Below are 24,789 nucleotides of genomic sequence, written 5' to 3' on the forward strand. Positions count from 1 at the left end.
TCTTAGCAACACCCTGCTCCATGAATAAACCCATTTATCAGCGTAGAAATCGGCACCTCCTGTAGGCATTCATCCTGTTCATCTCTGACTATTAATATAGGGTGAGCCTAGGGTGACTGTCTTGCTAACACAGGCATCTCAGGTAGAATGGAGTAAATGTAGCAGTCATACTACATTTCCAGCAACAATCCCGAGCTTGTCTTTCTGACAGTCCATAATACTTTGTAAACTCTTTCAGCAAATCGGTCTTTTCGGAGCTTGGCGTTTCTCACCTTGCCTAAGAGACCCTTTTGTACCCCATGAACAGGCCCATGGTACCAAAGGAACAGTCAGCAAAGTGATGCTCAAGGTCTGCTCTGTTTCATGGCCCTGAAGAGTTAAAGTACCAAACTCAGAGGAAAACCTCTTTCATATTTCCTTCTAAAGGAAAACAGCTGTGGCTGTAAAAACAGATCTAATTTTAGCCCACCTGCCAATATTTGGGGCGCATACGGCTGCAGGACAATAGGTTTGTGGTGGCTCATCCCCTTCTCGTATTTATGATTCAGTTCCTGAAATCAGAAGGGAAATTGAGTTGTTTTGCAAGTGACAAACCAAGGTGTTGGCCCACCTGTCTCCTGCCGCTTGTCCTGTGATTTTTCCCGAAATATGTGCAGTTTCCATGCTGAGGCAGTCCTTTTTAGATGGCTTAGGGGTCCTGACTTACCACCTGGTGGGCTGGCTGGAGGAGCGGCCTGGTTTTGTATTCACGGCAGGCACTGAAAAATAAACTAATCTGGTATGAAAATACCCTTTCCTGACTGACACCTGCAGATAACTGGAGCCGAGTGCTAGCTAGGTGAAAGGCTGTGGAACATCTTGGCATCTGATCACGGGTTCTGGCCAGCTCTGGGCTAGAGGCCCACCCAGAGGCCTACATGACACTTGTCATTTCAGGTTACTTCAGGCAATCATCATTGCTCAAAGTACTGTTTATGGCCAGCACCTTTCCTGGTAACCTTCAGTGCAAAATCGAGTGCTGACTGAACAGCGAACACCCCCACACAAGATCAGCTTTTTACAGTGGGCATGAGACACCTCAGCAGGGAGTCTTGGTAGTGCTGTTTTGGGGATGCAGAGCCTCGTCTCCTACTGCAGTCAAGAAGCATTAAATGCCTCCGATTTTATTTCCACAAAAAGATAGTCCACAGCGCAGCTTGCTTCTTACAGAAACGCTTTCTGCTCAGGAGAATCGATGTGAACTTGCCTTCACTGCAAAGTGAGTAAAATTAATATGACTGCAACAGGCAAATTTTTTGGGTAAGCTGGTACATAAATCTCCATCCAGCCGTGGAAGAGACGCTGTCAACAGAATTGCTTTGTGTCCTAGGCTCTCCTGAGTGATCCACTCTATATTGGACTGAAACACAAGAGGGTTCGTGGGAAACAATACGACGAACTGATTGATGAGTTTATGCAGGCGGTTACCAACAAGTAAGTGGGATTATATACATGGCTTCTCTGAGCTGCTTCCATTTAAGAACAAATGTTGCAACTCTTGAAATAAACATTAGTGTAATTGATTGTACAAGCAAAGAAAGGTCATTTAAATGCAAATCTCCTGGGTGGTCTACAAATGACTCTTTGTGCTTGAGCACTCTGTGTCAAAATTATTTATGTCTTTGGAGAACTGAAATGGGACTGACTATTTATAACCATTTCCTGTCCATATAGGCCAGAGGTGTCAAACATACGCCCTGTGGGCTGTATCTGGTCTCCATCATGCATTTATGAGACTCATTCAGCACAGGCAGAATCTAAACTTCGGTTTGTTTACATTTTGTACAGGAAGTGTCTAGCTCTCACCATTGTGAAGGAAATCTTCTAATTGGAAATGTCGTGTTACTCCTCGTGACGATGTCTGCGTGAGCCTACAGACAGCCTGTCTGTCACTTAGCAAAAATAGCAGCTTCCCTGCTGGCATTTAAGTCTGTGGAGTGAGGAGGCCAGGTTTATAAACATTGTCTTTTTAACGCTGAGACAGACTGAGTGCATATTTCCTCTTACTGACTAGCAGGGATGTGGGGTTTCTGCTGTAGCAGGGAGTTTGATGTGGAAAGAGCAGAGCTACACCTCAATGCTGTATGTGCACCTCTTGCACTGCATTGATTTCCTCTTTCGGGAAAAAATGAAAATACATTAAAATCTGTATGACTATCTGGAGGCATTTCCGTAAGAAGGAAGTTGGGAACAACTCTTTAAGGAGAAAATAATAATGATCGGAAAACCCCAAGCTCCTGAGCAGCCTTTCCTAAAGCAGCAGATGACAAGATGACACTGATGAGGAGTGGCAGAGAGCAGAGCCTGCACCTGATTCATGGGCTGCTGCACGTCCATATATTGTAGGGTCTTGTCTTGCCAGCTGAAGGAGCTGTGTTTGATCTTTTCTCTTTCTGTGTCTCCGAACAGCTGCATGTGTGTGTTCCTGCATAAATGGAAGGGAGTGGGTGGCACATGTGTCACTCCCTTGAGTTAGGAGACACAATGTCCAGTGTCTAATGACAGCACCTTCCTGTCCACTGAGAAGCATATATTTACGTACGATCCAACTGCCTAGCTGTCTGTGCATGGGGGGATGTAGGAAACAAGGGGCTGCAATGCTGAGGATGATTCAGTCACAGCTGACGAACCAAGTTTGAGAGTGTGTCATGGAGAATTTCAGCATCTGTTGATGTGGTAGCTCCAGACAGCGTTGTGCTGCACACTGTGCATGTGCAATGCTGCTGTTAGGACACGAGTCTCTCCTTTGCTGCTCAGCAGCATGGTGTAGACATGTCCCATATAACAGCAGGCCAGTACATCACCCTTCCCAGCTGCAGGTGCCCCATACTGTGCGAAGATAGTCCCAGTTGGCCCCTGCTGTAGCTCCTATATCTGTGAGCATAAACACAGCAACACTGCTCTGCCTGTTGGGTTCAGAATACCTAAGGATGATTGCATAGGAGAGAATTTCATGCCTGTATTCCAGTTTGTCCTCCTTTTTATTTGATAAGAAAGCTTGACTTAAATGTCAGTTCATTGCAGTGCAGTTTTACATTAGAAACTTGTGGAGTATTCAGGGGGAAAAATTTGTGGAGGCTAGAAAACTGGTAAAACACAATTGAGAAATTACAGGAGGCTCTAGAAGTAGAAAAGATTTAAGAGTTGTCAAGATTGATTTGTTTCATTTTTTCTTCGTTTTTTTTTTTCTTTTCCTGTTTTTATTGTAATCACTAATTAAAATTAATCCACCAAGGAAACTGTCCCACTTCCTTCTGGCCAGGAGACCACAGGGGTATTGCAGTGTCATTGCTGCTGATGGAATGGGAATGATGAAATGAGGACCCAGGTTGTGGTCTCAGCCAGCAGAAATATGGCTCTGAGATTTAAACTTGTGACATTAAATGCTGAACTGGTTGTACCTACTTCTGTGATGTCAGTGAGAGGGCCAGAAAGACAATTTGCCTCTTCTGTGCTTACTGCTGGAAGAGAAGGATTGGCTGTTATTTTCCTGTGTTTAGTTTACATGAGCTAATCTTCACATTGAAAGGAGAAGACACTCACCCATGAAATAGTGAGCTCCTATCTTTTGAGGAAGTGATTTCTTGTCTAATCATTTCATCCGAGTACTGAGAATCAAGTTTCCGGGGCCTCTGTCCCAGCCTTTCTATTTCTCTCAGCCAGGATGACTTGTCTGAACACAGCAAGCCCCCAAAAAGTTATCTACAAAGTGGGGCTGGAAAATTCCACATCCGTAAAGTATTTGGAGATGCTCCTGTGAAAGGAGCCATTAACCTGTACTATCATCCTGACCACCAGCATACTTTAAAGCATTGTTGGAGCGTGATCTTTTGTGAGCTCTGGGCTGATGAATATTACTGCTATCAGCCTGCTATCAGCCAACTTTTCTGAAACAGATTCATTTGGTCTCAAGTTTCTGCTGGAATGACTGGATGCAACACAGTAGGAGCTCTCACTTTTGTTACAAAAGGGAGGAGAAATTGCTCAGAAGGGCAAAAATGTGCTTCTCTACTGTAGCATTGTTCCATGTGTGAGGAAACCTGCGAGCATGAACTGCTGTGGTCTTTGGTCTGCTCTGATTTCACATGTAAGTCTATGATGTCACACACAAATTCAGTTATTTGGGAATTCAGTCATATCTTTCCTTCTTCTCTTTTGGATTACCACAAATCTCTTGCAGTCTGGGGGGTTCCTTTTCAGCTTGGTGTTCACACAGAGATTCAGACTATTTCCAGAGGATACTTCAAATTCTCGTGGAAACCATTTGTCAGTTCCTTTGCATGAGCACTTCCCACCCTGCCAAATCACTGCTGGCTCAGGGGACATTTGTCACTGAAGTGGAATGTGTCTGAGCCCACAAGAATGCCAGGGGATTGAAGAGTTACTGTTCTAATGGAATAATAATATTAAGCAGATGTCAAATTTCTGTAGCTGGAGACCCCTACAGTTAGAAGAAATGGCTTCTGGTCTCATAATAGCCACCTAATAATGAAACAAGGAGTGCATCAGAGGCTTCAGAATTAGTGCTTACAGTATGTTGAAATAAACTGTGGCTTCTGGGCAGTTTTAGAAATAAAAGCTCTTCCTGAAACACATGGATAAATTTCTGCATTTTTATGGTGCCTACATCTCCATTCATTACTCTTTCACCTAAAATGCATAAAATGACTGAGCTTTCTAATAAGAGCTCCAAATTATGCTCCTCTTGGGAGGCAACCACATGCAAAATTTGGCCCATTGAACCTAGCCCATGACTGAATGAAACAGACTGACAAATTGCTGTTTTCTCGCAATGAGTAATAGGGTTTGTATGGGAAAATACACTACTTCTGTTTTCCTTCTTCTCAGTTACCATGGTAAAAGGTAAGTCAGTCTCATTCTTGAACTGGTACATTTTTTCTGGCTGGAATAATATTCATGTAACGTGTCCAAGGATCATATCAAAGTAACCCACGGAATTTCTGGGGACTGCATATATGAGCAAATTAAGGTCGAAATGAAAATGCCATGAGAGTTGCTGCTGTGCTGGGACATACTCTCTGTGCTCTGTAGAGCTTCTGCCCAGCCTCTTCAGTAACAGTGTTCTTTAATCCTCAGACTCTCTTTCAAAGCAAACTACCACTGGAGATTTCTTTCCTTCCTCTCTTTTTCTCCTTAACCGGTGTGGGAACTGGTATAGACCAATTCCTTATCTGATGTAAGACTTTCTGCCTTATTCCAGTCACTGCTTCTGTAGTCTCATCGTACAGGAACAGTGCAGCTTGGTGGCTCCAAGTGGCCAGAGGTGACAACGGACGTCCTGTCCTCAGGCTCCAGCCTCCATCCGCTGACGGATGTTGAGCACGCAGCCTGAGGCTGCGAGAGGCGCTTCCACGCTGCGGCAAACCATGGTGCAGAAGCCTCATTAAGGTGTCATAACTTCACTCCCGTTTCCTTTCCCATCAGCACTTATTAACAGGGTGACCGGGGAGACAGAAACACTCTCTTTTATCAGCCTCTGCCATATGGCAAAGCACAGAAGACATCAGATCAAGCGTTCGGCTTCTCAAAATGGGAGAAGAAGGAGAGAAAATAGCTCTGCTGAGTTTGTTTTTCCCTGTGTTTGTCCTGTGCCTGATTTCTCTTTGTCCAGTCCCTTCCCAGTACTTTTACCACACACATACCAAGTCAGGTCACTGTGCTCTCCAACAAGCAGAGCTTGCTCCACAGCAAGCCACCTCTGTTTCAGCAGTTCTCCAGTGAGACTTGGATCACAGATTCACCAGCACCTTTCAGAAACAAAATCACCAGTATCTGTTCCCCCGTGTTGTTTATTCAAGTGCTGTAGTTCATTCGGATAACTGATCATGAAAGACAAGGCACCACTGGCCTTCACAGAGCTCTTGTGTAATATTGCTGACACCTAAAGCCCCTCAGCATCTGTGTCTGCTAGGAGACCTGCGTGCTGTCACCAGTGCCTTGGAAGAGCTGATGGTGTAGAGCAACTCCAGACTTCGTGGAGGCAGTGGATATTCTCCTTGTCCATCTGTCTCCTTGTCTATGTAGCCAGAGGGACTCTGCCACCATCCAAAAGGGAGAGGTGGTGGCGATGGGAAGAGCCAACCCTGCTGTCCTGCCTTGGCGTGGGATGAACTCATCAGCCAGCTTCTGTGATCTGCCTTTGGCCAAAGAAAAATATTTAGATTTTATTAGCTTGGTTTTCTGCTACTGAGAAACAGTTGAGCTCGCAGACACGCTGCTATAGGATCCCTGCTGTAACAGACTTTAACATCTTGCCTGCAAATCCTTTGGGATAATGCAGTTACAGACATTGAAAAGCTCTCTGCTCTGGGCTTTCTGTCTGTGATTTTTCACCTGAGCCAGATTCACCACAGCTGGCTTAGAAGGATGTAGCTGGAGAAGATCTGTCTGGGTGTGAGGCAGGTGGTGAGGCTCTGTTCCTTGCTGACTGTCAGAGGTAGCTCAGGGCTACGTCTGGGGGTCAGCACTAACACAGTCATTTCCCCTGCTTGTGCCCTGTCCCCAGGAAGCTTTGTACCTCCAGCTGCAGCCTTTTCTCAGACCCGGTGCAAGGAACCTGAAGTCGTTTATCATAAAAGCACAAGAGTAGTGTAGCAGCCATTAGTGCTGGTCTTAGTGCTTGGAAACTGTGAGACACGCTCTGCAAAAGATAGGTTGTTTGTTTTTTTTTGTCGTTGTTTAAAGGAATATAATGAATGTTGACCATGATTTTTCCAGATTTTTTTTCCAAGAGCTTTGTGATGGAGCTTGGCTCAGTCTTGCCCTATATCCTCTCTCTAGCAGTAGCTGATAGCAGATGCCCAGGGATATGACTAAGAACAGGCATGCATGCAATAGTACATCCTTGGCATACTCCCCAGCTTCCAGTAATCCGAGATTCAGGGATTTCCTGCTATCTTTGTGTTTCAAGGGTCACTTTCATTGATTTAGCACTGACTGAATCCACAGCAGGCTCTTTGCCTCAGAGCGTGGCTGTGTTTATGTTGGCAGAAAGCTGGCGAGACTCCTACCCAGTATTAGAAATATTGTGCAGCCCAAGGAGATAGTTCCTGTTGGTTTGTGATGCAGCTCTCTGGCACGGAATTTCTAAACCCAGCAACTACAGCTCTAAATTTTCTGTTGGCTGCGGTTGATCTGGTTTTGCAAAATTCCCATCTGTTGGCTCATAACCTCGCGTTCTAGCATAAAATCAACTGCATTTTTGTCTCACTCTGACAACTGTCATAACTGCTACATCTGCAGTCGTGACCTCGTAATGTGGATCTTCAGGTCCAGCTTTCCCTGCGCTGTGATTAACGTGGCAATCCACAAACCTGACTCATGCCATTTCTTTTCAAAACATTTTTTTGAAACAATTCTGTTTAAACAAATAACTTTTCAAGTAACAGAACAGATCATGTTTTCTAATTTCTCTCTTCTCCCTTTAGCACTTTTAGAACTGTTTAATGGGTGATATAAATGGTGCTATTAAATCACATCACGGTATTAAGTGAGGGTTTGAAGGTGGTTTTTTTTTTCAATGGTTTCAGAACCAGAAGGTCAACTTTAATTTACCAAAATTTTAGTTTTCATTGTCATTTCTTAAGGGAAAACTTGTCTTCCTCTCAGTTATATGGAAGACTGAAAAATGAAAGGCTTTTTCTGACACTAAATCTGTTTACATCCTGTAAGAGACAAGCTCCTCCTGAACCAGCAGTGCACTTGCCTGGCCCCGTGCCTCCAAGCAGTAAACCTGTCTCTCTGTTGTCTCTTCACCTATCTGGGTTTCCTCTTCTTGGCCAGAAACGCATGCAAATATGCAAACAGTGCAATCCTGAAGTGAGATTTCCCAGGCATGAATGACACTAGAAAAGGCTGAGCCTTCTGGGGCATACGTATGCTTTTGTCTAGCCTGCCTAACGCAAAGAGCACAAAACCACCCCAGAGCTGCCGCTCTCAGCATACTCAGCAGGGAAAAGGAATGGGGTCTCTGATAGGAAGAATGATATTAGACTTTGCACCATTTTTATGTGGAATGAACAAAAGTACTTTTTCCTTCTAAGCCTCTTCTTAGCTAGGCACCAGTGTTTGCTTATTTGGGACTGCTGGTTCCATCTCCATTTCTAATGTAGATAAAAGCATATCCTGTTCTGTCAGGATCACCCTTGTCGTGATATGGGACAAGCCTAGTTTTTTTTCCACTCTGTGAAAACTCCTTTTGCAAAGACCTTATGGAAATGACTTGCCTTTTTTCTGGATGTCCAAGCTGGCCCACGACCCTGTTTCTGCCCTGCTGGGGCATGCTCAGGGAAGCCCCCGTAACACTGCTGAAGTGCAGGGGTGCTTCCCACTCATGCACAAGGGCAATGCAGATTCTTGAGTCACTGCCTTCATCTTCTCCAGGAGCAGAGCTCGATCCTGGCGGGAGCTGAATGAGGGAAGTGCTTTGCCCACTTCTGAGCTACTTCTTTGCTATCTGCATCTCTGCTGGTAAAACAAAGAGAGGCCACAGCTCATATTCTGGTGCTTAGTGCTTGCAGCTCGTAGCCATGCTGCTTAGCTCTCTTACCTCTATAAAGCCACAGGCATGCTATTTCTTCAGTAGGTGCCTGACTAAACCCATCCCTAACCTGTGATCAGGAATTGTATGGCAGAACAGTGCTGGTCAGCCCAAAAGCCTGCCAAGGGTCGCAGTAACAATTTTACAGTGAGAATGGCCTCAGGACACTGGCCAGACTCGGGTGCTAGTGCTGTTGAATTTGTTTGTGTGGATTTTGGTTTTCCAGTCCTGACTGCTGATTACTTCCCAAGCATGATGATGGGCTCTTTTACAGAAAATTTCAGTGTTCTTGGAAATCAGAACTTTGGCCGATCAAGCAGCAGTAATAAAATGTCAAGGACAAGGGCAAAGACATTTTGGCTCTTCTCTGCCTAGATTTATACAAGACTGAGTAGGAGTTGCAGTGAATCAAAGCAAATGCCTTACATCATGAATGAGTGGAAGTGGTGCTATAAAATGATAAATTCAGATGAGACTTGGAATGCCCTTCCTGTGATTCTTTCCATAAAGGAACTGGACCTTCTTGCAAGTATCTTTCATATATATGCATATATATGTAGGAATGTTTTATAGTCCTTATTCGCAGTGAATAAAAAAACCCTTCTCATACTGGTTGGCAAACGTGCTGCACAGGTCCTCAGGCCACCCTTGAAGTTCTGACTTGTGCAATTCAGTCAGATGCTTCTCAGATTGCAACTGCAGCCTCATGATTTCTTTATTCTGTGGCCTCATGGTTTATAATGAGGCTGGATGAACTCGAAGAGGTATGTACAAATGAGGATTAAAGAAGCAAGTTGCATAATGAGATTGTTCAGGCAATTGAGAACTCTCTTGAATAAAGAAGCTAAAAGCAGTGTCATCAGGAAAACATCTGCCTCCCACTTCTGGGATTCACACTCCTTTGTTCTATACTTCTGCTCTTCCAAGAGAGCTGTGTGTCATCCTCTACAGGGGATACAGACTTTACTAACAGCATCTTTTGAGTTAGCATAGCCCAGAGCTTCAGCATAGCTCTAAGTGGATAGTAACAGTGTCAGAACAACAGTGCAGTGATAAACAAGGCACGAATCCTATACTTATTTTCCAGGAAATGGAATAATTTCATAATAAAGAGTTTCAGGTAGTAATTTTTACAACATACTTGTACCATTGTATGTGTTTGGCTCCTAGAATCATTTGTTGTCAGGGTGACAGTCTTATACCACAATTTTTATCAATAATATATTATTTCATTAAAAATCTTGTTTGTGCAAAATCTATTTGGCAAGCTTTGGAGATCAGACTAAAATTAATGTATAGGACCATTCCATTTCTCAGTGAGGCTATTTTTACAGGAAGGTTTTTGCAAGGTATGGGTGTGAAATCCAGAATTTGGGTCATAGTTATTTCTGGCACAAACCCCAAAAATACACAAACGAATGAGATAGAATCATGAACTTTACTGTGAAAGACTTTCAATTTTTCACTTTTTATTTTTTTAATGAGGAAGAACTGACAAAGTACATCTTCTCGTTTCCATTTCTAAAAAAATGACTAAATTAATTCCAGGGAGGGTAGAGAACAGGGTCCATGGATGGTTGTCTGACAGCCAACAGTGAGGCAGGAGACAAGGTAACTGTAGGAAATAATGACCTTGTAATGCCACCAGTTACAAGTTTCCATATTAATGCTATTGTAGCCATGATAGAGTGAGGAGAGAAGTGAGGAACTGTTTTTAGAGAGGAATTATACTGAGAGTTTTATCTGAAAAACTTGTAACTCCAAAGATCTCATTTTTGCTGAAAAATGTGTAGGGGAAGAAGGGGCTTAAGACATCAACCTGGATGATATTTAGTGTCTGTAAAACATTTTGCTGTTATAGTATCTCTTGATTTATATCCAGTGTGCCTGAATTCCTTCAAAACCACCTCTGTCAGAGAGGTATAGAAATTAATTGACCAAGCTTCCCTTTCCACAGCCTGATAAGAAAAGATAAGAATTACTCACAGCAAAGATAAGAATTTCTCAAGCTGAGTGGAAAGCTCCAGTTCCACTAGGAGACATAGGACTGCAGAGATCCCAAGGGATCTGCACATATGAACAGACTTGATTCCAAAATCAGAAAGTCAAAAACTAAACCTTCCTATTTTGAAAGTGGGGGAAAAGAGTTGGGAGTTGGAAGAAACCAGACAGGACAAAAGCACTTGCTGTGTTTCAATGTACCTTGTCCATGTGAAATGCTGATAGTCTCCACTGGAGCTTTCCTTTCAGATAAAGGGCAATTAGATCTAGCATATTTGAATGCCAATGTCCAGGATGCCAAGAAGATGAAATCATGCTCTAGAGGGGATGAGTCACTGAGAGACAAGATCAAATTATTGAAGGGAGCCAACCTTAGCTGGCCATGTCTTTCCTGGGCTGGAAAACATTCAGGCCTGATGTGACCTGCTGCTTCTGGCTTCAAACCCTCCTTCAGGCTCTGAGCTGGAAGTTAGGAGATGAGTCACAAGCGTTAGTAGAAGCATAGAAGAACCTCTGTGTGCTGGCAGCAAACTGAACTGACCGACCTCAGGAGCCTCCTCCAACAGCGAAGTTTGCAAGATCGCACTGCAGGACCACTCAGCTGTAGCTACAAATTTAAGGATACTTAAATGTGGTGGAGGGGATCTTCAGAAATCCCTCTTCAAATATTCACTTTACAATCACTTTTTCTATAAAGAGGCATCCTGCACCTATAGATAGCAAGAAAGTTGTAAATGCATAGGTGTGTATTAAGTGGGGCTGCATTCGTATCAGATCTCACAAGTTAAACAGAGCAAAATTTCCTGACTGGTTAGGCAAAACCATACCTCACTAAAAACGACTTCTTCAACTAGAAGTTATTAATTTGGGTTTCTTAATGGAAACTACAATTCTTTCAGTGAAGCACGATAACTTTACAAAACCAGTTCTGTTAAATTACAGTTTTCATATTTAAAAATATGACGAAGGAGTGAGAGTGACCAGTATATTTCATTCCATCCTGAAGTGCGAGGGGACCACTTGGATACTATCCATGTGGGATGCAGCAGGGAAATTTCTTTAGAGAAGATCAGGAAAGAAATTAGAGGCTTTGAAGGAAACCAAAGCATTGCAGTAGAAAGCATGATAAGTCAGTGACCTAGGGTACATAACATATATTTAAGATCTTCCTAACCAGCTGTGATGATTTGATAACATGGAGATGGGGGCATCTCTCCTAATTTAGGTGCTTAAAGTCAGATGCCTAAATTTAAGGTGGTTGTTTTAGACTGCATTCACAGAGAATGTGGAGAAAGAGGCATCTCCAGAACTGTTACTTACCTACTTCTATTTTCCATTTAGACTAGTTCAAAGAGCTTGCTACTGGATGTGCCTCTTATTCTTTGTTGTCTGTGAAGGCAGCCAGAATTATCTAGCTTAGCATTACCCAGTGAACTTTTAGATGTGTAAAGGTAGTGAAAGAAATCCATCTGCACTGCTTTTTCTTGGCTAAATTCCCGTACAAGTAGCAGCTCTCTGACCACCCTTTCCCTTTGCAATACCAACTATTCTCCACATTGCCTCCTAAGCTGGATGGTTTTTTAGCATTTTTGCTTATTAAAACACTTCTGTCCCCCAGTCCCAAGTTGACTACATTCTGCTCTTGGATGCTACCCAAATACTCCTTGTAGAGTGCTCTGAATTCCTGGGGGATGAAACAGGTTACACAAATCCTGAGTTACTATGCTGTGGAGAATGGGCAGTAGAATTGACTCATCATGTTGCTGCTTACAAGGATGTTATTGCAAATGGCTCCAGCAGTTGTTTTGCTCACACTCCTTGCTAAATTTATCCTTAGGTTCATCAGGTCACCCTAAAAAGGAACACACAGCCACTGAACTAGTATTAGAAAGAGCAGTAAAAATGAACCGGTCGATTTCAAAGACAGGGCTCAGTAAGCTGCCCAGTTTATGTTTAATTTCAGTGACGCAGCAGCCCAATTTCTTTGAAATCCTCTCAAAACCCCAGTAAGATGAATAGTCCTTAAGGACTGGGACTTTAACATCATCCCGAGATTTTAATCTGTGATTTAACTGTGAATGTTTCATTTAAAGCATCAGGTCTTAGGGTCTTGCCATGAGCAACTTGTAATCTTTGTTAATGAAAACTTTCGTTCTCACATTAAAAAATAAATTTCAGAAATGTGGTTTACACTTTAAAGAGGCTCAGTAGCAGAGGAAAAGAAACTAATCTTCAAAAAAAAATGGCTCAATGAGCAGTTTTTCCATTCCAGCACAGTCCTGTCATACTGAGAGGCAGGAGAGAAATGAAGTGTTTATGGGCCACCATGCTTTCCTTGTGCTCTGTTTAATAAAAATGATCAAAGAGAAAATAGATAGAAGTCACTCTGCACTGTCACATGCTACAGACCAGGTACGTGAAGTGAGGAAAGATTCTGTGGTCTAAACAACAGCAAAAAAAAAAAGTGTTCAGATTAATACTCTTATAGACTTGATTCTGTAGTCAGGGAAACCCACCCATCTACCCTTAACACTCTTTGGAGAGCTGGTTACATGCATTCATGCTGGCTGAGATCATTGATTTTATTCACCAAGCCAGTAATTTTACTTCCTCAGTGATACAAATAAGTAGTAAGACTGGTATTAGAGAAGTAGTTTCTATAGCAACTGAGGTTGCTTCAAGATTTGCTAATTCTTTGCTGTGAGATGTCAGCAGATGTTCTGAGTGGTGTGTCATCTCCCTGTTAGCCATGGTTTCCGTACACATCCAAAACCGTGATCAAGAGGACCATCCATTAGAAAACTTTTTTTTTTTTCTGAGACGCTTTTTGTATTCTTTCTTTACACAAATTCCTTGGATGTTCAAAGTGTTCTTTTGATTTTCAAGACTTTACAGAGACAGAGAGATCTGGGAATTTTCATACATGGCTTTTTAGGGTGTTGTTTAGCATTTCAGAAGAAATGTTGGTATTGGATGACTCTGATAGCTACCAGAATCTGCACTGGAAAGGCTTAAAAGTGTGTAAGCAAACTGTCCCTCAAATATTCAGTGTAACTTGTAGTTCGCAGCAGACTGAGGACAATTTAAGAGCATTTATAGAAATGAAAAATTTCAATAGACTCCACTTGTTGTTGAGCCACGTAACATGGGCTGGCATATAGGGTACAGGAAAGGATTTGTCCTGTTCAGTCGCAAAACCAGTGGGAATAGTTGGCAGCCCCTTTTGGAAATGGCATGAAGCCTAGTTTTGTTTCCCCTCTTAAAGTATGGCAAGCTGGAATTCCTTCACCCTAGCGTCTGTATCCTGCTGAATTGCAAAGTTTGCTGGTCCCTTGGAAAATCAAAACCTAACCCCGCATATCCAGGCTGGGAGGAGTGGTGTAACCACAACAGGGATATTGCTCTGTTGTTTCTCCTTCCAGCACAGAAAGCAAGATGAGAAGTTGCTGCCTTGATGGCCAGTATGACCAGTCACGCTTGCATCTGTCTACCCAGAGAAGGTTTGCTGGACTCTGACATTGCAGAGTGTGGAGTAAATATACCTCATAAAGTAGGAGCACACAACAGTAACAGACTCATCTTGAAAGCAATTTTTAACCCCTCTGCACTGTATTCCCTTTCAGAAGAGGGGGGTGACCACATATGGGGCAAGGCAGACCATCTCTGATAGTAGCCAGGTACTAGGAAGGCACCCAGACTGCACGAGATAAGTTGAAGTTGACCTCAGTCATTGTATTTCAGGTTAACTGGGAAGAAAAGCACCTGCTGTGACATATTACCCCTTACAGGAAACTGAACTGGAGCAAGGCATTGAGTTGGGTTTGAGCTTTTACATCTAAAATGTTTAAAGAGTCAGGTATATCTCTTATATCATTGTGCTACTTTTCTAAAAAGCAAGCACAGAGGAGGTGAAGTAAGTGCAAGACCCAACCTGTTTCCCTTTCTGAGACCAGAGTGTCTATAAAGCACGAGTTTCTCATGATAGATGATTAAAGGAGCACAATCCTTGTGCTTATCGCCATCTTCTTGCTGACGGATGAACTCAAAATGGGAAATCATAAGAATAAAAAATTCAGAGCCCTGCCAGGTGAGCCTGACTGGCCAGACTGCAAGTGCCATGAGAAGAGCTTTTCATGACAGGAGCCACGGTTTGTAAATGGAGCGTGTTTCATCCAGTATTAATTTCTAGATTAAAGCATGGGTGTCTCCTACCTCAGATTTCAGTGGCAAAGGAGGAAAGCCTGAATGGGAGGGATGTAAGGTGATGCTGCCTTTGCACAGCTTTCAGTCCCAGAGAGGCTCAGGTCTCTAATACAGTGCAGCTATTGAGAGCCCTTCCACCAGACTGCAGCGTGGGAGTTGCTAATTTTTGCCTTACTCCTTCCCCATGCTTCTCCCACTGTCTGTCACGTTTCTGTAAGAGAAAGGAGTATTTATGGAGCAGTCTGAGTATTACCCATTTTTTAGAAACTACACACTTGCTCTGGTATTATTGGATAATTATGGAAGGTTTGCAATTATTTCTTGCCTTTTGACCATCTGGGTCATTGGCTGTCATTGTGTGCTGGTTTCTACAAAGCAACTCATTGGAGGGAAATGTGTTTCCAAAGCACAAAAATGTGGCTATGAACTCACACAGTGAAGTACTCGGGTCCATGTGAGCCTACAAGCAGTTTTCTTCTCATCTTTCCCTTACCTACAGTTGAAGTGGGCACTTGGTGATGTTCCTTTAACTCGTGGGTTTTTTTGCAGTCGGATTTTCTGTATTGCAACATGACAGTTGCAATATCCATTCCAAAAGAGCATCTCCAACGCTTTGAGAAGATCATTGGTAAATATACCACTGAAATTTTGTCATACAATAGATGCATATATACAAAGATGCATGTATATACTTATATATGTATATACACATATATAGATAAATTAGGAAACCCTCTGTGTCCCTTGAGTAGACATTATGAATACAACTTACTCTTAGTTACAGACTCCGTATTTCTGAGTGTGCAGAGCTTGGGAAGGACATGATCCTGTTTGATGTTACTGTGATGCATGATGTTGAGAATCAGTGCTTATGATTATCTCAGCGCTTGAGTCTCTAGCTACCTTGTCGTGATAAAAGGTGTATATATCATTCTATGTTGTAGAAATATTTTTGTCCATTTTAAATTACCCTTTATCTTTCAGGTATGGTATGAATTGTTTAATCCAGTTTGAAGATTTTGCCAATGCTAATGCTTTTCGTCTCCTCAATAAATACCGCAACAGATACTGTACGTTCAATGATGATATTCAGGGTAAGTACAGTTAGGAAAATGCAGACTTAACCTTCACCTTCTTATAAGGAAAAGCAATTAAGATTACAAGAGTGTTTATTACGCAATACTCAGATGTGTGATAAGTTTTAGCATTTACACATAAGCATTAAAAAAAAGAAGCGCAGCAGTCAGAGTGGAAAAGTGAGTCTCCATTGTTTTTAGTAATTTAGCTGTTTACTGCAGCAATGTTCTATGGAGAAAATGGATCATGTGCTTTAGATTATTAAGGTAATTTAGAGAGTTCCATTAATTGTCTTACAATCTAGCTAAAACAATACTGATGTTTTAACAGTTGTGTAAGGCTTTCAGTTTCCATGAGCCACGTGGTCATTAGCTGATCCTGGCAATGTCCCTCTTTTGTCACCCTCCCCATTACGTGCACAAATGATAAGGTAAAACCAGCTTCTTTCCTCTCCATGGATGCTAACACCAGGGTAGTCTGAGAACAGACATGTTCTCCCCTAGAGTAGTTAACATAACTCTTCCAGCACCAAGGAGAAATGGCACCAGCAAAGCTGGGGTTAGAAGCAGCATGCCTCCCAGGCCTTGTGAGGCTCAGCTGTCAGCAGAATTGCTCAAATGCACAGAGGGATGCAAGCAGCATATTGGTGTCATCCTTGCCTGATGCTGACTTTGCTTTAAACTGTTGGAAGGGGTTTTTGCCCATCCCACAGGGACAGGATCTTCCCAAGTGATTAAAAACAACCGGTTCTTCTGTGAGTTCCTCTGCCTTTTCTTTTTTTGTCTAGTCCTCCTTGCAACATGCAGAAATGTCAGCAGTTTGTTGACTTAATTATTTGCAGTCAGTAGGGCTTATCCTCACTTGTATTTGAAAAAGACTGAAAAAAATTGCCCATGTCGTTTTTCACACAATGGTGGCTCTTTTGTAAGCAGATTTTGCAGCAGTATTTCCATATCTGCCACCCATCTAGCAATATTTGGCAGTGTGCAACAGATTGTTCATATCTGTCAAGGCACAAGAGTCAGTAAGACCCTGGCTTGTGGGAATACATTTGGTGTGATGGGATGCATCGTCCCTTTTCAAAGACACTTTCATGAAGAGGGTTTAGAAGCAGAAGAGCTTCAGGCGTTTCATAGAAGGTGAGGTATATAATGCTGTACAAGCAGACTGCTAGCTGTTCTTGCCACCCAGAAAAGCTTTCAGTGGAGAGAGGAACACAGAAAAACAGATTCCAGGGAATACATTTTTGATTGGAAGTTTTGAAGGGAAGAACCAAGAACTCAAACTTTCTCGGAGATGGACAGATGAAGCCCATAATATGAAGCAGATGATGTAAAAACTTACTTGGGATTAGTAGCTCTCTCTGCGGGTGGAAGGCGACTCAGCAGATGAAACGAAAGGAGGCCAGGTGATGTGGCACATCTTTGGGGTTGGATGTAGGTTTCTGGAGGGACTGATAGGATTTTACGTCTTACTAAAGCCTCTCAAATAAAGCATCCAGCTGGCACTGTTTCCACAGTAGTAGATAAGGAAATAAATCCTGCTGATCCTTTGAGCAGACAAGTGATGAGTCAGGGGAAGCAAGCCACTGTTTCCGACTTTCTTATGTAGCTGTCAGAAAGAAAAGGGGAGTCCAAGCCAGGGTCGCAAATGAGTTTTAGGGACCTTTGGGAAGCTGAAACAACTTGGACCCACTTAGTTAGCTCTGTCTTGGAGTAACGTCAGAGATAAATGGATTTGGAGTTGGGATAAGTAGACTGATTTACCCATGCTAATATATCCCTCTGTTCCCCAAATGATATCAGAAAGGTAGCAAGTGCCCTTCTCTCACTTACACCCTCCTGTTCTTTGTTTTTCCTTCAGGCTCTCTCTTTTACAACATGCTGATGTTTCATTATTTGCCTACTTAAAAAAGAAAAAAGAAAAAAGTGGGAGAGTTCAATGCAAATCATGTTTTAAATGATTAATGAGAGTTGTGCAATGCCTTGCAGCAGTCCTGATTCATTTTGCTCAAGTCAGACAAGAACAGACCTCCTGAAGCCTGAACTATCCTCGCTTCTGAGCTGGCACTCTTTTAAGTATATTGATTTAAAAACACACCTTAGGCACAAAGAGTGCCTAAGGTAGGTCAGGCCTGAGCTGCACTAATTAACGTCGTTGTCCATTGGTAAATGGGACTCTGAACGCAGTGTGCCTACACACACAGGCGAGATGTGGGAAGAAAATATAAATTGCTCCACTTCATCTCCCTTAGGCCTCCCTCTTGCTATCCCAGGGCCTTATACAAACAGAAAGCAGTTTATAACATTAACGCCTACTTTTTTTTTTTTTTTTTTGGTCACTCAAATTACTATATTGCCAAATCCATCCTAACCCAGCAAAGTTAAAATGACTCAGACCCTTTCCAGTTGAAGCCAGCCTGCTGATGCTGAGTGGGATGTCTGCCAGGTACCACAAATGGGACGAGGTGATTGCTCTTATTCTGAAAGCCATTAGCCTGGGAGCGAGCAGCTGGCTCACAGTGCCCGCGCGTGGGAGCTCCCCATTAAGGGAGAGCTTCTCCTTCCTCTGTGGGGGTGATGACATCAGTCCTTTCCCAGCTCCGTCTGGGTTCATGCAAGGGGCAACAGCTTCAATTTCAGCTATGTGGGAGAAAATTGATTGTCCCTTCTCCCTGTTTCCCAGTGAAGTACCAGGGCAGGCAATACAGCACGTGTGAAATTGGAGGGATGTGAGAATGCCTTGAATCCTACTCTTTGTCCTCCTTTTGTGACTTTGCTCCACTGAACTGCGCACAGTAATAAACAGAAAGTAGGCAACTGAAGTCTTACAGAAGTGTCAAGTCTTGTGTACCCCTGGGATAACCATCTGTGATCTGTGCCTTCCTGCTTCATTCTGGAAAATACATAAAATTATTGAAGGCGTCACTTTGGAATGAACCTTTGGATATCACCCAGTCCAACCCTTCACTCAAAGCCAAGGTGATTTCTAAGTTAGATCCAATTTAGGCATTCTATCAGGTTCCTCAGAGAATATTATTTGGTCCAGCCAAATAGTTTTCAGTATCTCCATTGATGGAGATTTGAAACCTCTGTTCTGTTCTGTTCCGTTCCATTCCATTCCATTCCATTCTATTCTATTCTCTTCATGGTACCCATTCCAAAGTTTGCTTATCTTTCTTGTGCATATTTTTTTCCCTAATATCTATTTGGAATTACCCTAGGTGCAACTTGTGTTCATTGTCCCTCATTCTTTTGCTGTGCACTTCTGGGAAGAATCTGACTCCGTCTTCTCTACAACCTCCCAGAAGGTAATGTAGGCAGAAATTAGATGCCCTCTTACTCTTCTCCAGCCTGATCAAACACGGGTTCCTCAGAACTCTTTGTACATCCTGGTCATGTTGATGGCCCTTCTCTGGACTCACTCCAGTTTGTCAATAAATTTCTGCTGAAAGCCCCACACTGGATATGGTAATCTAATTAAGACCTCAAAAGTGCTGAAATAGAGAGAAATGATCAATTCCTTTGACCTACGGTTCTGCTGATGCGGCCTAGGAAGCTGTTGGCCTGCTGTGCCACAGCGGCACATTGCTGGCTCATCTTCAACTTCTTGTCCACCAGGACCCCCAAGACCTTTCTTGCAGAGCTGCTTTTCAGCCATCAGCACCCAGCATATGCTGTGTGCCTCCCTGTCTTTGTGCAAAAGAGACGGTGTAATTTCAACACAGCCATCAAAGATGTGCACTGCTTACTCACAAGAATCAGGAGCAGTTTGTGCTAGGACTAAGCAGGAATGTCATCAGACCCATCAACCTGTGATTGGGGTTGGACTGCTTGACTTGCTGAGTTGAAATCTTTATGCTCCTACAGAGATCCTTCAGTACGATGAGCCAATCAGACACAACAAAAAATATTCATTATGAAAGTGGTTGTACAGAGAGCCTTTGGGACTTTCATCTTTTGACAAGGCTATAAACAACCTAATCTGATTTTGAAGCTAGCTCTGTTTAAACCAATACTGGACTGACTGACCTCCAGACATATATCCCAACTGTAGTTTTTCTATGAAAAGCTCATCCTCCTCGTTGATCAATGTGTCAGTTTCCATATTCACATAACAAACATGAACTTTTCGGGCTCAAAGTGCTTACCCAGTACTGAACAGCAGAAGTTGTTTTTCAAGTTAAGTGAGAGTTGCAGAAAAATGAAGATATCTCTAATGTTTTATTTAATTAATTGTGTCTGTATATGTCATTCAAAAGCCTTCCGTACATATAGGCAGGGCAGAGAGAATAGTGCACAGAAGCATAAAGCCTACAATCTCCTGGCTCTGGGCACCGTTAGCAGTGTCTTAACACAAAACCTGGTAACATTAATAACATTGATAACTTCTCAAAGGATCACTCATCTGTGTGTTTTAGATTTCCCCATGTCCAATTTGAGATGCCGTGAACAGACAGGATTTCTAAAATAGGCTGAACATCATGCAAATGAGACTTCCTCAAGGCACTTCAAGATGGGAATCCCCAAATCACTAGTCATTTTAAAAACACTCAGTCCTTTTATTTCCATAGTCCCTCCACACCTAGAGTGATCTACAAGCAACACACAAGAGGGACCACATTTTGAAGAACTTCTTGATCTTTTCCCAGTCATTAGAGAGACGGTTTCCCTTTGTTCTTGGATGTACAACTGCTGCTAAGCCTCCAAACTTCTCTTGACCCACCAGGCACCTTGTATCATTATCCTAGCAGATAATCTTCCCATAAGATTTCCAGGACACTTCAGGCAGCAGTGTCTCAGCCTGAAGGAGCACTGCTCCCAGACCTTAGCTGAGGTTGGGAACAGAGTGACTCCAGCACTGCAAATCTGAACAGCTTCAAACATTTGGACAGGTTGGAAATCAGTCCCATGCAAACACGGCCCATTTTGCACATTCCCATGCGCTTTGAGAAGCAGGGCTAGTTTTTGGCAAGGCATTGACAAATTTCGGCAGATTAAAATGGTGCAGTATCTAACTTTGTTGTTTCAGCTGGCGTGGAAAATGCATCAGTAATTATCATCAGGAAACTAAAGGGGGGGGGAGCACAATAGGAAGGGAGCGCTGGACGATGTCATGCTGCAGGACAAAGCAGGCTGTGTCCTGCCAGGCAGCTCATGAGCAGCACACTCTCTCCATGGGGATTCACCCAGCCTGAAGATAGATGTGGAGATGTTCTCGGTCCTGTAGGGGTTCACCGTTACCAGACCCTTTTGGACCTGCTGTGCCCTGCAGCAAGAGAGGCTCCTGTGTTTCCTTTTGATGCTACTACATTAACTGTTCAAGGGACAGCTCCTAGACTTATGTCTAAATCGCTCATTGACTGCTCAACGAGCCAGATCAGGACAGCCTGGATTCCTGGGTGGGAATGGGCTGCAATGCCCTGGGCTTAGTGCAGTGCCCTAAAGATCTGGCCTGCATGTTCTATCATTTGGGGGATTATAACATTTGCCCCCCTTTCCTCTCCTGCTTTTCTTGTTCACTCAATGCTATTGCAGACTCCTCCTTTGCAGTAAAGACCAGCACATGTCACGGCTGTATAAAGCTGTCTGTGATCTAGTGGAAGCTGCAGCGTGTGCTCTGTGGCCCTCCATTGCAGGCCACAGTTGTGATGTATTTTTAAGGCACCACACCACATGGTCCAAGAACTTTACAGTGCAAGGAGAAAAACCCAGAGATGAACAGCATTAGGCACCTGCCTTAAGTTAAACTCCACCATGAGGGAGCTCTTCACCATGCCACCACCTCCAGAGATCTTCTGGGTCACCAGTGCCCCTAGATCTGTTAGTGGTGGAAATTAATTCCTCCCCTGAGCATCGATGCTTTGCATTTTACTGCTGTTCTGGATGACTTGCTCCATGCCGTTTCTAGGTTTATTTCCTTAATGTTTTACAGAGGCCCTTTTTGGGGGGGATAACAATAGCCGACAGCCATGGAGGTGAAGACCTTGAGCTGCAAACGCTTCGGCAGCTTTTTGCTTCAGCTTTCTTCTATTTGACTTTTGATTATGTATTTGGAGTGCATCTGGACGAGCTCCATTCTTCTTTCCAGTAACAAGCTGAATGGCTGTAGGGAGTTAATGTGAACCAGGGTTTGGAAAAGCGCTATGCTTCTTCTGCATCCATAAATTTAAATACATTTTCTTGGCTGCCCTTCGCTGGAGCTGTTGAACGGGTGTTTGCTGTTTCCTGGGCCCTAACCTCAGCAAGGTTTTGATGGGGTGAAGCATAAGCAGGCAAAGCAAGGGTGAAAAATGAAAAGACGGGGCTAAATTTGGCCATCCCTTCCACCAGTGTGGAATGCATGGGTGCCTCTGCCTTTCCCATCTCTGCTGCGTTTTGAAGCTCTGGAGCAGATCCTTTCCCCTTGGTGTTGCTCAAGTGTAGCTCCACTGACATCTATGGGGCTAGTTCTGCCTTACACTAGTGCAAGCCGATGATCAGCCTCGGGGGCGGAAATCTTTGCAATATTTTCAGTGTGCCTGAGTGTCAGAGATTAATTCCTACTGGAATAGCCATCTTCTTGAATGCACCGTATTTTTAAAAGGCTCTTTTTTTCTTTGCTGGTCCTCTGTGTCTGGACTCCCTGGAGAGACTCCTGAGGTCTGCTTGCTAGTCTGTGATATTATTTAGTGTTCACTTTGAGTCTTGGACAGATGGGATGCTTTGTGAGCATTTTCCTTTTTCTCTCTGTGTCCTTTCGTATCTCACCTCGGGTGCAGACCAGCCAAGCTGCTTCTTGCTAATTACTTAGGAAGTAGTTATCTGTAATAGCAGCATTCAATCTCTTTGGAAAACAGATACGCTGATGTGTTGAAGGGTAGTTGTTTTTCTCTTGCCACAACTCATGGTGAGGGTTTTTCTTTTCCCCCATCTCGTTTTGTGGTCTTTTTGGAATTGAACTACAGTGATTAGCCAATTCCTTATACAAACCAGCTGTGAACTCTTCTCCACAGAGATACTTCTATTGTTACATGCTCAGAAATTGTAATTATCAAAGAAAAATATGGAGCTGAGGCCAAGGTACCGTAACTTTGTTACTTGAGCAATGGGGTTTGGTGTGGTTTGGGAGACGTGGAAGGATTATAAGCTCTTTGGAGAGAGAGGAGGAGGATTAGGAATGGCAGAGCCCTGCTGTTTGTCTGCTCTGCAATGCGAGCACAGGGGGACGAGCAACAGCGTGCCCTGTCCCATGCAGCTCTGCTCCACAAAATGCACATTGCTCTGCACACTGGATCTGTGCACCCTGTATTTCTCTACACCCTGCTCCTCAAATTCCTGCTGCTGACACCCCTAAAAAGACTCAGAGACCCTCTGCTGAAAGTCCCACGAGCATTTTCCTGTTGTTTAAATGGGTTTGCTGATACCAGTATTTGTCCCATCAGACTTCTGGACAATGAGAGTATAAAACAATTTTGCCTGGGTCGGGACTAAGAGAAACAAGGTATTTCTCCAGTTACATTTGTTTCTTTTAAATACTTCCCAGGCATCTGTTCCTGCTGAGGCTTTGACCTGACACACTGTTGCACTATAATGGCTCCACTGTGGGATTTTTCTCTCTGATCACTTGCCCACACAGGGATTTGGGGATTTCTGTACAAAGTAAGCCTGGGAGATAGAGCAGGAGCATGTGTGAGTGTATGCAGAACTGTTCATTTTCTACTGTATACCACAAGGTTGGCATTGCTGAGAACTGTGGGATCCTGATCTCTCCCCACTTCTTTGCAGTTCTGACTGCCAGAATTCGTTATTTCATCTCTTAAAAAACAGTGGTGGCAGAGACACTTTCAGGGTGCATTTCATCTGACCAAGATCAGGTCTCTGCTTCAGCAAGGACAAGTTCATGCCTTCTCCAGAGGAGCCCCCGTCCCTAGCAGGAGCCAAGCAGTGCTGCTGCTGATAGACTTACTGAAATACAGAGAATGAGCATGGACTACCTGTGCGACACCCAAAAAAAGCAAAATCTAGTACCTATGCAATTATCTGTTGTTCCTATAAATTCCTTGGATGTTCATTGTCTTCTACTGTAATTTTTCTGCTCAGATGGCACTGCATTTTGCCAGGTAAATCTATTACTCTATATATAGCTTAAAGAGGCAGAGATTTAGTGCAAGAGAAGCAAGAGGAAATCCTTCATATATATCCTTCAGTTGTCTGAGCTGGCAATCATTAATACTGAAGCAGGGGAGCTTTCAGTGACTGGTTCCTTTGGCATCAACATCCTTTTAAACTGGACCCAGGTGGTCTGAATCTGGAAATAAACTGATGCAAGAAGTTTTCTGAGCTAACAAAGGGAACTCATCCTTGGTGCTGAAGCAAGTGTCTCGAGTAATTCCTTCCAAGAAAGGTTTAAGAAACCACGACCTGCAATATTAAACTGTTAGGTTAGTCCATTTTCTGTCTAATACATGGATACTTGAAGTGCCCTCACGAGTAAGAAACAGTGCTGCTGCCATTCTGTACCTGGGTGCCTGTGCACGGACATCACGGTGCTAACGTTTGCTGCAGGAACATGGCCACTGCCACCCCTGCTAAACCAGAGTCCATGTTAGGTGCCGGTAATTATTCAGTTTTAGAGAACTGAACTCATCTGAGTTACAAAAGCAAGCCTTTGGTGAGATGGTGGTACTGACAAACAATCCTCGTCTGGCCAAAAGAAAAAAAAAAAAAGATTTTATTTGTTCTTAAATGGGTTCCCTATGCAAAGTAGGCTATGTCAATAGAAGTTACTTCTCGTCCAGAATAACTGTGCTCCCGCTAGGTTTTGTGTTTGCATGGAAATAGTGAGAGAGAAAATCATTTCGCCAACACTATGATATACCAGGAAAGCTGTGTAAGGTAAGCTTTCCTAAGCCGTGACTGTCGCACTAA

At 43.3% G+C, this 24,789-nt stretch overlaps 1 protein-coding gene across 3 annotated transcripts in view; it reads left to right on the forward strand.

The window, feature by feature from the left end:
- The window catches only part of ME3 (malic enzyme 3), a 142,325-nt gene that overhangs the window by 111,642 nt on the left and 5,894 nt on the right, over positions 1 to 24,789 (forward strand). For all 3 annotated transcript variants that reach the window (XM_083796472.1, XM_083796471.1, XM_083796473.1), the window contains exons 6-7: positions 1,370 to 1,473; positions 15,788 to 15,897. In XM_083796472.1, the coding sequence (XP_083652598.1) occupies positions 1,370 to 1,473; positions 15,788 to 15,897 (214 nt within the window). The remainder of the gene's footprint in view (positions 1 to 1,369; positions 1,474 to 15,787; positions 15,898 to 24,789) is intronic.

Source organism: Anser anser (genome assembly GCF_964211835.1).
Source record: "Anser anser genome assembly, chromosome: 1".
Lineage (NCBI taxonomy): Eukaryota > Metazoa > Chordata > Aves > Anseriformes > Anatidae > Anser > Anser anser.